At 47.3% G+C, this 14,815-nt stretch overlaps 1 protein-coding gene across 2 annotated transcripts in view; it reads right to left on the bottom strand.

Annotated features, from left to right (window-relative positions):
* spint1a (serine peptidase inhibitor, Kunitz type 1 a) overlaps nt 1-14,815 on the bottom strand; it is a 70,621-nt gene that overhangs the window by 14,598 nt on the left and 41,208 nt on the right. Inside the window, exons 3-6 of one of the 2 annotated variants that reach the window (XM_086003634.1) lie at nt 14,286-14,427; nt 13,377-13,547; nt 12,131-12,166; nt 3,099-3,224 (exon numbers count right to left, since the gene is read on the bottom strand). In XM_086003634.1, coding sequence (XP_085859760.1) covers nt 3,099-3,224; nt 12,131-12,166; nt 13,377-13,547; nt 14,286-14,427 — 475 coding nt within the window. The remainder of the gene's footprint in view (nt 1-3,098; nt 3,225-12,130; nt 12,167-13,376; nt 13,548-14,285; nt 14,428-14,815) is intronic. The other variant, XM_086003636.1, reaches the window with a different exon arrangement.

Raw genomic sequence — 14,815 nt, 5'->3', positions numbered from 1 at the left:
GGTGGGGTCAGACCAGAGCATTATGAAGTCTGACTATCATCTCCTCTAACTTAGATTCTACTGTTTCAGTTAAGTAACGCAACATCTGATTAAGCTTTGCTGACTGCTGCTTTGCATTGGTTGAACATCAAGTTGACTGAGGCTCCTAGATCTATTTCAGATTCATCCTTAGTTATTTCAACACCATTCGTGGAGTACTGCGTCAATTATTTTTCCTTCTTATGTGCAATACTTTACATTTGTCTGCATTGAATTTCAGCTGCCATCGTCAGTTGTGGCTCAGTGGAAGCACTTGAGTCAGAAGGTCGTGGGTTCAAGTCCCACTCCAGGGACTTGAGCACAAAATCTAGGCCGACAATCCAGTGCAGTGCTGAGGGAGTGCTGCACTGTCGGAGGTGCCACCTTTCGGATGAGGCATTAAACCGAGGCCCTGTCTGCTCTCAGGTGGACGTAAAAGATCCCACGATACTATTTTGAAGAAGAGTAGGGGAGTTCTCCCCCGTGTCCTGGCCAATATTTATCCCTCAACCAGCATCATTAAAACAGGTTATCTGGTCATCATCATTTGTTGCATGTTGCTGTGAGCAAGTTGGCTGCTGCGTTTCCTACATTACAGCAGTGACTACACTTCAAAAATACTTCATTGGCTGTAAAGCGCTTTGGGATGTCCTGTTGCCGTGAAAGGTGCTATATAAATGCAAGTCTTTCTTTTTAGTGTTCTCTCCACTTGCATAGCTTGTCCAACTCATTCTGTAATTTCTAAGCTGCCCCTCAAGAGTTTGGCATCACTTGTAAATCTGATCATTTCGCACCGAGTTCTCGCATCCAGGTCATTCATGTATATTAGAAACCATCGTGGTCCCAACGCCAAGCTCTGTGGGACCCCACTCATACTTTCCTCCCCACACTGACAACTCCTCTAACAAGTGCTCGTTGTTTTCTACCCTTCAACCAGTTTCCTATCCAATTCCTGAATCCCCGCAGCTTTGAGTTGAACTAAATAGCCTTTTGTGTGGAACTTTATCAAAAGTTTTTCGGAAGTCGAGGTGCACCATGATGTAGGGCTTCCCGCAGTTCGCTTGGTTGTCACATCCTCAAAGGCGGCGAGGAGGTTGGTTAGGCAGCATCTTTCCCATCTGAATCCATGTTGACCATTGTTAACTTGGTGGTCGCGGTACAGACAATCCTCAGGTTTACTCCTGATAATCAATTCCGTTATTTTAGATGCAGTTGAAGTGAGACTAATGGATCTGCTGTTGCCTGTGTCTGTATTGGCACTCTTGGAATATAGGCATCACGTTAGTCTGTTCCTAATCTACTGGTACCTCTGCCAGTGTCCAATGACTCCATTATAACGGTCGTCAATGCCTCACAAATCTCCTCCCTGGTCTCTCAAGGCCCGAGATGAATACCATCAATCCCAAATGTGTTTTGAGCCTATTTAGTCCATCTAGGATTGCTATCTCATTTATAAAGTCATCGATTACACTTGGGGTATCTCTGTTTGGAGACAACAAGCTCAAGTCTTGCCTTGTGAACATAGAAACATAGAAAAATAGGAGGAGTAGGCCATTCAATATGATCATGGCTGATCCTCTATCTCAATACCATATTCCCGCTCTCTCCCCATACCCCTCAAGACCTTTTGTGTCCAGAAATCTATCTATCTCCTCCTTAAATATATTCAGTGACTTGGCCTCCACAGCCTTCTGTGGTAGAGAATTTCACAGGCTCACCACCCTCCGAGTGAAGAAATTTCTCCTCATCTCAGTCCTAAATGTCCTACCCCGTATCCTGAGACTGTGACCCCTTGTTCTAGACCCCCCAGCCAGGGGAAACATCCTCCCTGCATCCAGTCTGTCTAGCCCTGTCAGAATTTTATACGTTTCAATGAGATCCCCTCTCATTCTTCTAAACTCTAGTGAATACAGGCCTAGTCAACCCAATCTCTCCTCATACGACAGTCCTGCCATCCCAGGAATCAGTCTGGTGAACCTTCGCTGCACTCCCTCTATGGCAAGTATATCCTCTCTTAGGTAAGGAGATCAAAACTGCACACAGTACTCCAGGTGTGGTCTCACCAAGGCTGTAGTCAAATCCTCTTGCAATGAAGGCTACCATTTGCCTTTCTAACTGCTTGCTGCACCTGCATGTTTGCTTTCAGTGACTGGTGTACAAGGACACCCAGGTCCCTTTGTACATCAGCATTTCCCAATCTATCACCATTTAAATAATGCTCTACCTTTGTGTTTTTCCTACCGAAGTGGATAACTTCACATTTATCCATGTTATACTGCATCCGCCATGTATTTGCCCACTCACTCAACTTGTCTAAATCGCCTTGGAGCCTCTTTGCATCCTCCTCACAACTCACAATCCCACCTAGTTTCGCGAACATTGAAGTATTCAGTCAGAATATTTACTATGTGCGCATCCTCGGTTTCAAGCCCGTTTGCATCTTGTATGGACTTCACATCTTCTATGGACTTCACATCTTCTATGACGGCCCTCTTGGCTGTTGTGACACTGGAAGATTTTGTTTTATGGTTATGCTTAGCCTCTGCTGCCATGTTTTTTTCTAAAGCCTCTCCTTTAGCCCTTCGCTCTCGTCGGAACAGGTTTTTGCAATCTTATCCCAGTTTGCCCTTTCTCCCTGCAGGGGTCTGTTTTCTCTTTTTACACAAGGGATGTTGAGACACGGAAACAAGAACCCCGTCAGAAACAAGAGGTGGAAGCAGAATCCTTTGATAGCTTTTGAAAATGGGAGTGGATAAATATCTAAAAGCCAACATATGGGAGAGGACAGGAGAGTGGGACGAACTGGATAGCTCTTCCAAAGAGCCGGCACAGGCACGATGGGTTGAATGGCCTCCTTTGGTGCTGTAAGATTCTATGATATGGAGAAAAAGCATGGAAATACAAAGTAGAAAGGTCTTTTAGAGAGCTGGCACTGGCATGATGGGTTGAGTGGCCTCCTTCTGTGCTGTGAATATTCTCTGATTCTCTAGCCTCGTTTAGAAAGATCACGCGACAGAAGATAGAAGTTTGCTCCCTGTCCTTGCCCACTAGCGCATCAGCAGGTGAAGAGCTGTACTCACTGTGTTCGCAGCTGGCCTCATCCGAGTTATCTGTGCAATGGGGAATTCCATCGCACTCCAGGTTGCCATCGATGCAACAGTTGTCCTTGCACATGAACTGATGTTCAGTGCACGTGCCCGTGCAGTCTGTAAGGGAGTGAGCAAGCAAGAGTGAGAGCGAGCTGAGAGTGCGAGACATAATGGGAGAGCGCGAGCAAGTGTCAAGTGTGTGACGAAGTGGGAAGTATTCCAGCACTTGTTGAATCACTGCAAAGCAGTAGTGAGGTCACAAACATATTGAGCCTGTGCATATATATCCCGCACCACCCCGACAGGACTGATTCATGCCGCTATACGGTTTGGCAAGCAACTCTCAGTACCTCGTCCAAGTGGTCACTCTTTGTGAGCTTGGACCAATGGCAGGCTAATCCACTTTGGAAGGCAGCACAAGATAATTCCAGATGAGGAAGGTCATTCAGTTCTTCTTAGTCCATCCATTTAGCGAGGTCCTAAAGTAGCATCCAATTGTTTCTTATATGAAGCCTCCACTACTCTATCTGGAAGTCTATTCCGTGCGTTGATCACTGAGTGTGACATTAGTCCTAAATTTAGCTTTTATCGGCTTGAATTTGTACCCCCTTGTCCTCTTCCTGCACTTTCATTTGAAGTATCACCTTATAGACCTAGACGAGATCACTTCTCAGGCACCTCTTGTCCAGGCCGTAAAGCCTAAGTTTCTCCAGTCTTTCCTCGTAACTCAGACCTGAGAAATGAGGGATCACCTGGAGGTTTTCTCTGAACTACATCCAGTCCTTAACTCACTCCTCTTCAGCAACTAGACACAGTGCTCAAGGTGCAGTCTCACCAGAGCACAGTACAGTTTGATCAGGACTTCCTCTGACTTGCAGAGGCTGTAGTTCAACATCTTATTGGCTTTGCTGACTGCTGCTCTGCATTACATAGAATTACATCGAGTCTCCATTCAGTAAACACCTGTTATAACCAACTTCTGCAGTCCGTGTCTCAATTACACACGGACATTACATTGGCGACGAACAGATCCGAACTTACCTACAGTTCTGCACCACCTCACGGGGATCCATCCCTGAAGCGAAGTTATTAGAGGTCGAAGCCAGAAGGAAGAAATCCAGAAAGAAAAAAACCCAGAAGAAACGGGCGTCGACCGTGGGCAACCACCCTCTGATTCATCGAATTCGAAGATTTGCAGGAGAGGCTGTCGAGAGCTGGGCTTGGTTCCCCAGTCTATGGTGTTCCAGCTAATCGGGCTGGTGGCAGGTAGTACACTGATCCTTCCTGGGCTGCGGCGGGCTAGAGCTCGATCGGGTGGCTTTTCAACGGGGCTGAGCAGCATTGTCGGGAAGAGGAGAGAGAGAGGGTGGAGCACACAGGGCGCGGCTGGTGCTACGAAGCCAGGCAGCGTACAGACCCGAGAAGAGGGAGGAAAGTGTCCCATAGGGTCTGCTCTGATGACGGGAACAGTAATTAAAATAAAAGAAAAAGAAATTAGAAGCGCAGAAAGCCGCGAGGAGCTGCAGTTTGCCACGGGGACCGCGGAGAGCAGCGTTGGCAGCAGCGCGGGGGGAAGCGCGCGAAGACCATAGGGCGTTGCCATCAAGGCATAAAAACGGCAGCAACAGCGTTGGCAGCAGCGGAAAAGACAGAAAGCGCGGGAGGCGCCATCTTAATCCAGCGGGGAAGGCGGCAAAGCGCGGGAGGTGCCATTTTGTTCAATCGGGGAAGAAGGCAAAGCGCGGGAGGCGCCATCTTAGATCTCCAAGATGCCGAAGACTGGCAATATCACTGCCTTCGATAATGAAATAGAAGACTGGACCACGTATGTGGAAAGAGTCGAAGTATATTGCAAGACAAACGAAGTAGCCGATGAGAAAAAGGCATCGGTACTACTAAACTTAATGGGCGCAAGAACGTACGGCCTATTGCGGAACCTGATCACTCCAGTCAAACCGATGGTGAAGAGTTTTAACGAAATTGTTGATATCCTACAGGAACACCTAAATCCTACACCACTGCTGATAGCAGAAAGATTTAAATTCCACAAGAGAAATCAGCATAAAGATGAGAGCAAAGCTGATTACCTTACGGAACTACGCAAGCTATCAAAGCACTGCCAGTTCGGAGCAAGACTGGCAGATACCCTACGGGACAAATTTGTCTGTGGACTCCTGAGTGAAGGAACCCAGAAGAGGTTACTCTCAGAGAAAGAGCTGACGCTAGATAAGGCTTTCAGCGTGGCAGTATCGTACGAAGCAGCAGCAAGGGGAGCTGCGGAAATACAGCAAAAGCCACAGGAATACGGCACCCATGAAATGACATGGGGGTTTGAAAAATGATATCGCTGCGGCAGAACAACCCATGACCAGAAAGACTGCTGGTTCAAGGACAAAACATGCAGGCAATGCGGAAAGATGGGACACATTGCACGAGTTTGCAGGTCCGGGAAGAAGACTAACGACAACAAAAAGACTACTAAGGAAAAGTACAGGAAAGTACAAAAGATGACGGACAGTAGTTCCGAAGACCAGAAGAGCGATAGTGAATCCGGGAACAAGAGACTAAGCTGTCTCAAACTACACAACGTAATCGCAAAAGAGGATCACCGAACCATTTGGGTCACCCGCACGATAGCAGGGTCCCAAGTCAAAATGGAATTGGATACAGGATCAGCCTTGACCGTCATGAATCGACGAGACTACGAGCGGCTATTCTCACACATACCCTTGAAAGACACATCCATTGTCTTGAAGACATATATGGGGCAGAAAGTATACCCCAGAGGGAAAATAAGGGTGCCTGTCGAATACAACGGCAAGGAAATACAGAAATTGTATCTGTACATACTGCAAGATGGTGGACCACCGTTATTGGGACGTGAATGGATCAGAAAGATAAATTTAGACTGGCACTCCATTCAGGCACTAACTGTGGCTGGTAAAAAGGATGACGACGTCACACCTGGACGATTGTCAAAAATCTTAGCTAACGCTAAAGAGGTATTTCAACAAGGACTGGGAAATCTTAAAGGCGTAACTGCCTCGATAAAAATAGAAGAGAATGCAATTCCCAAGTTTTTCAAAGCAAGACCGGTACCGTATGCAATTCGCCCAGCCGTCGAGGCAGAGCTGGAGAATCTGGAGAATGCAGGCGTGCTAACTAAGGTAGACTGGAGCGAGTGGGCGACACCCATCGTTCCTGTCATGAAGAAAACGTTAAACAATAAGTCTGAGGAGCCAAGGAAGGTTCGCATCTGTGGGGACTTCAAGGTGACTGTGAACCCAGTCCTTCACACAGTACAGTATCCTCTTCCGAGGATAGAAGATATTTTCACCTCACTATCTGGAGGGAAACGTTTTACAAAAATTGACCTAGCGCAAGCATATTTGCAGATGGAGGTTGAAGAATCCTCTAGGAAATATCTCACGATAAACACTCACAAAGGTCTTTACCAGTATAATCGACTGGTATTCGGAGTAGCATCAGCTCCGGCTATATGGCAAAGAGCAATGGAACAAGTCCTGCAAGGGATTCCGGGGACTCAGTGTTACTTGGACGACATCCTAGTGACAGGTGAAAATGACAGTGAACACCTTGCCAACCTAGAGCAGGTGCTCACTAGACTAAGAGAACATGGGCTACGAGCCAATCGCCTCAAATGTGAGTTTTTTAAGCAGCAAATATCGTATTGTGGCCACGTGATTGATGAAGAGGGGTTACATAAGTCCCCTGACAAAATTGAAGCGGTAGTTAAGGCTCCAGCGCCTGAAAATGTGTCGCAACTGAGGTCATTCCTCGGATTGGTGAATTACTACCATAAGTTTTTGCCGAATTTGTCCACAATTCTGCACCCACTGAACGCCCTGCTACAAACTGGAGTAGCATGGAAATGGAGCGATGAATGTAAGCGGGCCTTTCAGAAGTGCAAAGGCCTGATCACTTCAAGAGAAGTACTGGCTCACTACAACCCATCACTACCGATAAGACTGGCGTGTGATGCGTCTCCCTACGGCGTTGGAGCGGTACTGTCACATAAATTCCTTGATGGTTCAGAGAGGCCGATAGCTTTTGCGTCACGCTCGTTAACTTCAGCCGAGCGTAACTACGCCCAGATTGACAGAGAGACCCTCAGCCTGGTGTGGGGGGTGAAGAAGTTCAATCACTACCTGCACGGACAGAAATTTACTCTACTAACTGATCATCAACCTCTTGTCTCAATTTTCAACCCTAAGAAGGGCGTCCCGATAATGACAGCACAACGGCTACAGAGGTGGTCCCTTTTCCTAGGGGCACACCAATATGACATCGAGTACAAAGGAACTAAACAGCATGGGAATGCTGATGGATTGTCGCGCCTACCGTTGTCGATGGTGGAAGAAGCACCTGCAGTGGATCCTGTGGAGATATTCCACTCGACCATAGTCGAATGTCTACCTGTGACGAATGCAAACATAGAACAGGAAACACGAAATGACCCGACACTCTCCAGGGGCTATGATTTAATGGTGAAGGGATGGCCAGCAGATGGCGAACCACTGTTGCCAGCATTCTCACCGAGAAGAGAACAGCTGTCAGTGTGCCGAGGAACCTTGATGTGTGGATCCAGAGTAGTAATTACACCCAAATTGAAGGATAGAGTGCTCAATGAGCTTCATGAGGGTCATCTGGGAGGGGTAAAAATGAAGAACTTAGCCAGAGCGTTTGTGTGGTGGCTGGGAATCGATAGAGAAATCGAAGAGATGACCAAGAGCTGTACAGGATGCCAGAAAGTCCAAAACGCCCCACCACAAGCCCCTCTACATCCATGGGAGTGGCCCTCATCTCCATGGCAAAGGGTACACATTGATTTTGCTGGTCCATTTATGGACTCGATGTTTTTAATTGCGGTGGATGCACATTCAAAGTGGCCAGAGGTAATAAAAATGTCCTCAACCACCACAGAAAAAACTATCACAGTCTTACGAACCATATTCGCCAGAAATGGGCTGCCTGAACAGATTTGCTCCGACAATGGACCACAGTTTGTGTCTGAAGAGTTCCGGAGGTTCTTAAAGAACAATGGTGTTAAGCATTACACATCCGCCCCATATCATCCAGCCACCAATGGATTGGCTGAGAGGTTCGTTCAAACATTCAAGGCGGCTATCAAGGCAATGTGTAATGAAGACATACCCCGACAACACAAGGTGGATAACTTCTTGTTTGCCTACCGGAATGCGACACATGCGGTTACCAACCAAACTCCAGCCATGATGTTCTTCAATCGAAGACTAAGATGCCGCTTGGATTTGGTTAAGCCAAACATCAGAAGAGATGTGGAGAACAGGCAGTTTCAGAATATGAAAGAAAGGCCAACCAGGAGTTTCAAGATAGGTCAACCAGTTTTGGCCCAGGACTACCGCACAGAGAAATGGCAGCCAGGAACGATCTGCACACGGCAAGGACCTCTAATGTATACCGTGGACGTTGGAGAGAGCATTGTAAGACGCCATGCTGACCAGATTCTAGAGTCACTGGAAAACGTCAAATCTACACCACGATCCTATACACCTGGTGATGAAACCGAAGTACCAATTGCATCTACCTCAGAATCGGTGATATTGGAAGCAGACAAACCAAACAACGACGTTGATCCCGAATCAACTTTGCCAGAAGAACCTGATACCCCAAAGAGGCGTTATCCGGACAGAATCAGGAAGCCTCCTCAAAGACTGAATTTATAATTGATTAACTTCAGCTAATGTATATAGCAACTGCAATGGTAAACATGTTATTTAATTATTAATCGAATGTTATGTACTGTTTAGCTAAAAGGGAATTGTAGTGTATGTACTTTGAAGAAGGAACTATATTCTGCAGCCCCTGTATACTGCAGTACCAGTAGTGACCACCCCTGTATATAAGCCTGTGTAGTAACTTTGTATAGTAGTTCCAGTTTTGTCTCCATTTAGTAAACACCTGTTATAACCAACTTCTGCAGTCCATGTCTCAATTACACACGGACATTACAGTTATAACCTCTCAGTTCTGGTATCATCCTTGTAAATTTTTTTGCACCTTCTCCAATGCCTCTATATCCATTTATAATGGAGATTAGAACTGTGCACAGTACTCCAAGTGTGGTCTAACCAAGGTTATAAGTTTAACATAACTTCTCTGCTTTTCAATTCTAACCCTCTAGAAATGAACCCCTGTGCTTGGTTTGTTTTGGCCTTATTAACCTGTGTCGCTACGGAGTCGTGATTTGCATATCTGTACCCCTACATCCCCTTGCTCCTCTACCTCATTTAGACTCCTTATCTGAGCAGGTTGTTGCCTCCTTATTCTTCCTACCAAAAGGTAACACATCTGCATTGGTCGGACATGTTGAGCGTTGCGTCTACCAAGACACTTTCAACTTCATCCTTAGCTATGTCAACACCAATCATAGGGTACAGTGCCGATTATTTTCCCTTTATGTTTAAAATTTTGCATATCTCTGCATTGAATTTAATCCGCCATTGTACTGGCCACTTGCATATTTTAATCAACTCATTCTGTCCTAATTACTGAGCACCTCCTATGATTCCACTGCTTCTTCTCGTTTGGTATTATCTCCAAATTTGACCACTTAACATTGAGTTCCTGAATCCAGGTCACTTATATAAATTGGAAACAGTGGCTGCCCAGCATCGAGCCCTGGAACACCCCATTCTGTCCTCTCACCACCACCCCCACCAGCTCCTCACTCTGATGTCACTCCTCTAATGAGTAGTTTTCTACCCTTCAGCCGATTTCTCATCCATTCCCAGGGTTTACCGTGCATCCTTAACACTTTAAGTTCACCCAATAACTTTTCCCAAATGTCCTTAGGAAGTCACCCATTAAAGGACTTTCCACAGTGCATTTGGGTCGTCATTACCTCAAGAACTGTCAAAGAGGTTGATCAGACAGGAACCTCTCCTTTTGATTCCATGGGGACTGTAGTTTATTAGGTTATTACTGTACAGATCATTCCCCTGCTAACCTATTCCATTATTTTACATGGAATGGAAGTAAGACTAGTAAAACTGAAGTCAATGGGAATCGGGGGGGGGAAAACTCTCCACTGGCTGGAGTCACACCTAGTACAAAGGAAGATGGCTGTGGTGGTTGAAGGTCAACCATCACAGCCCCAGTACATCACTGCAGGAGTTCCTCAGGGCCATGTCCTAGGCCCAACCATCTTCAGCTGCTTCAACAATGACCTGCCCTCCAACATAAGGTCAGAAATGGGGATGTTCGCTGATGACTGCACAGTGTTCAGTGCCATTCACAACTCCTCAGACAATGAAGCAGTCCATGCCCGCATGCAACAAGACCTGGACAATGTTCAGGCTTGGGCTGATCTGTGGCGTGAATGTTACCTGCCACCTAAGTGCCAGGCAATGACTATCTCCAACAAGCGAGAGTCTAAACACCGCCCCTTGACATTCAACGGCCTTACCATTGCCGAATCCCCCACCATCAACATCCTGGGGGTCACCATTGACCAGAAACTTAACTGGACCAGCCACATAAATACTATGGCAACAAGAGCAGGTCAGAGGCTAGATATTCTGCGGCGAGTGTCTCACCTCCTGACTCCCCAAAGTCTTTCCACCATCTTCAAGGCACAGTAAGGAGTGTGATGGAATACTCTCCACTTGCCTGGATGAGTGCAGCTCCAACAACACAAGAAGCTCGACACCATCCAGGACAAAGCAGTCCGCTTGATTGGCACCCCATCCACCACCTTAAACATTCACTCCCTCCACCACCGGCATACCGTGGCTGCAGTGTGTACCATCTACAAGATGCACTGCAGCAACTCGCCAAGGCTTCTTCGGCAGCACCTACCAAACCCGCGACCTCTTCCACCTCGAAGGACAAGGGCAGCAGGCGCATGGAAACCACCACCACCTCCAAGTTCCCCTCCAAGTCACACACCATCCTGACTTGGAAATATATCACCGATTCTTCATCGTCGCTGGGTCAAAATCCTGGAACTCCCTCCCTAACAGCACTGTGGGAGTACCTTCGCTACACGGACTGCAGCGGTTCAAGAAGGCGGCTCACCACCACCTTCTCAAGGGCAATTAGGGATGGGCAATAAATGCTGGCTTTGCCAGTGACGCCCACATCCCATAAAAAACAAACAAAAACATGAACTTGTAGTGTCTCTTTTTGAACATACCCGAGCTCAATATTATCTCCTGGCAGAAGTGGGAGAGCAATCCCCCCCCCCCCAAATAGATCAGATCGTCCAACATTTCACCGATTCCATAGTTGTTGCAATGGCGGTAACTGCATGGACCATTTGAATTGATGAGCTTACTCTCAGTTACTAGTAGCAGTGGTGGTTTCTAGGAGATATAGATTGGCTAGTGCAGAATCTCTCGCACGCAGCTGGAACAGAAGGCGGCAGTTCAAAGATTAACCAGTGAGCCCATGGCTTTGTAAGCATTGTTTTACTCTATTAAGTGAAGGAATACTTCAGACAAAAAGTGCTCTCCTCCCAGTCGCCCCCTCACAATGCCTTTCCTTTACGGCGTCGCTCGTGGCTCAGTTGGTAGCACTCTCGCTTCCGAGTCAGAAGGTTGTGAGTTTGAGCCCCACTCCAGAGACATGAGCACATAATCCCAGTGCAGTACTGAGGGAGTGCTGAACTGTCGGAGCTGCCGTCTTTTGAACGAGACACTAAACTGAGGCCCCATCTGCCCTTTAAGGTGGACATAATCTACATGGCACTTTTCAAAGAGCAGAGGAGTTCTCCCTGGTGTCCTGGCCAATAGTTATCCCTCGACCAACACCGAAAACAGATTCACTGCTCATTTGTCTCAGTGCTGTTTATGGCAGCTTGCTGTGTGCAAATTTCCTATATTACAACAGTGACAACACTTTAAAAGTACCCCATTGCCTTTGAAGCACTTTGGGACACCCTGAGGCACTATAGAAATGAAAGTTCTTTCGTTATGTGTAAGGAACAGGGGACGGGGGTCATACGCTGAAGAGGTACTCACGTGGCAAGCCTGATCTGCCAGAAGACCTGGTGTCAGCTGGAAGAGAGAGAAAACATCAGTTAGTTCCATCTTTATAGAAAGGTTTTCCTCTACCTGTGATTGGGAGGTTGTCAAAGGTGTACAACCTCCTAGGTAACTCATTGTGATTCCCTCGGCAGGTTGTCGGGGGACTTTGACTAGATGCAATCTTGGCTCCAAGCCTCTGGCATAGACGCAACTACAGACACGCGAGGCCACATTACCTGGGAAGCAAAGCTGACCTCATGGGTATTGTCAGGTTTGGACGGGACGTTGCGCAAGAACAGTTCTGGCTGCTCCTCACTGCACCAGCTCCAGGTGAGCTCAGGTCAGGGTCCCTCAGGTACTTGCCCTGCCCAGGTTGGCATGAGGTATCGCGCACCAGAACTGAACGTTCACAAGGTGTATCCAAGATGCAACAGTTCATCTTAAAAAGATAACGGTCACCACAGTCATTCCTCAATAATGAATCAATTGAAAGTCAGATACAAGAGTCCCACCATCATCTTCTGTTGACTTCAACCAACATTTCTCACCCCCCCAATCTCTCCTGAACTCCGTGACTCATTGCTAGGGTATTGTTCCATATGCATAGGCAGCCCATTCTTCTACTTTACCCAACTAGTCACCCTCCACACGTGACAGTGAGCCTCAATCATGGGGGCATCATAGGCCCGCATAAACTCTTCCTCATCTGACGTTCACCGAAAGCATTCTTTCCAGCGAGGATTGCTGAAGCAGCAAAGATTGGCTGATTTCTTCGCTTCCGAGACTAATCGGAGCACTCCCTCTAGTCATCCAGATAATTTGGCACAAGCCAGAGATGGAGCCTGGGACCGTCCTGCTCTGTGTGGCTAGGTACAGCCCCACATCATCCAACGCAATGACCTCATGACCCACAGGGGGACAGGCAGAGAACCGCCATTACGTGTGTGCAATCATATTTCGAATTTAACCCTCGGCACCAATGTTCTTCCTAATTTTAAATTTGGGTGCGTGGTCCCTTTAATGGGCTGCGCGACCCATTCAAAGTTTCGCACATGCATCAAATTTCACAATGTAAAAGCTGGTCCCGGGGTGCGTGGGGCCGGCAGACAGCTGCGCGGCGCCGGCAGACAGCTGCGCGGCCCAGAGGGAACGTTGTTCAGCACACGCTCAAGTTCCGGGTGTCCGGAGAACTGCAGGATACTGGGACACGAATCACTTGCCCGCCCACGAGGCCACTGACCTTTGACCCTGCCACACGCCTGCTTGCATTCCTTCTCGTCCACGAAGTTGTTCTTGTTACCCTTGCAGCCACCGTAGGTGAAGGCCTCGCAGGTCCCCTCGTCGGCGGCGTAACGCCAGCGGGGAAAGGATCCGCGGCAAGGCCCCACTTTCTTATCCGCCATGCAGTAATCTAGAAGGGTGGAGAAACAACAGAGGTCAAAATTGACAGACGAACCGCGGTAGGGAATTACACAGAATGTACAGCACAGAAACAGGCCATTCGGCCCAAATGGTCTATGCCAGTGTTTATGCTCCTCCTGCCACCTTACTTCATCTCGCCCCATCAGCATAACCTTCTACTCCTTTCTCTCTCATGTACTTATCTAGCCTCCCCTTAAATGCATCGATGCCATTCACCTCAACCACTCCATGTGGTAGCGAGTTCCACATTCTAACCACTCTCGGGGTAAAGAAGTTTCTCCTGAATTCCTTATTGGATTTATAATTGGCTACCTTATATTCATGGCCCTGAGTTTTGGATTCCCCCACAAGTGGAAACATCTTCTTGATGTCTACCCATCAAACCCCTTCATAATTTTAAAGACCTCTATCAGGTCACCCCTTAGTCTTCTCTTTTCTAGAGAAAAGAGCCCCAAGCCTGTTTAGTCTTTCCTGAAAGTTATAACCTCTCAGCTCTGATATCATCCTTGTAAATCTTTTTTGCACCTTCTCCAGTGATTCTATATCCTTTTTGTAATGCAGAGACCAGAACTGTGCACAGTACACCAACTGTAGTCTAACCAAGATTCTATAGAAGTTAAACCTAACATCTCTGCTTTTAAAGAACGACAGTGGAGGGGCATTTGGAAGGACTAAGTGAGCCCCTTTTCGATCGGGACTCACTCGAGGAAATGGAAAACACGCTCACCCTCCGACTGCTCAGGCGAGAGGACAGTGATGGTCATGTTGTCCACGGTCTTCTGACCAGCGGTGTCCGTGACGGTCAGCTGAAAGACGTAAGGCCCCACCTGCAGGTTCGACGCCACCACCTCATCCTGGTTTTTAGTTGCCTGAGGAGAGAGCAAAAACAACTGAGTCTTTTGAGCTGCGTCGAGAACTTTTATTCAGCCGCATTCCACGGAGTCGGAAAACAATAACTTGCATTTATATAGCGCCTTTAAAGTAGTAAAATGTCCCAAGACTCTTCACAGGAGCATAAGCAGACAAAAATTGACACTGAGCCACATTAAGGGGATAGTAGGACGGGTGGCCAAATGTTTGGTCAAGGTCGGTCGGTTTTAAGGAGCATCTTTCAGTGTTCAACTAAGCCGTAGAAGAACATGCATTTATGTAGTGCCTTTCATAAAAGAGGGGGGAAAATGGGTGCAGAGCATCACCAGGGATGGATCGGAGAGATAGGTTTTGAGGTGGCTGAGAGAGAGGTGGGAAGTTTGAGGT

This window comes from Somniosus microcephalus, chromosome 12 (assembly GCF_052327205.1).
Source record: "Somniosus microcephalus isolate GS21.2 chromosome 12, FLI_Smic_1.0, whole genome shotgun sequence".
Classification (NCBI taxonomy): domain Eukaryota; kingdom Metazoa; phylum Chordata; class Chondrichthyes; order Squaliformes; family Somniosidae; genus Somniosus; species Somniosus microcephalus.
Note: the sequence above shows the minus strand (reverse complement) of the source record. Positions and strands in the feature narration are given on the sequence as shown.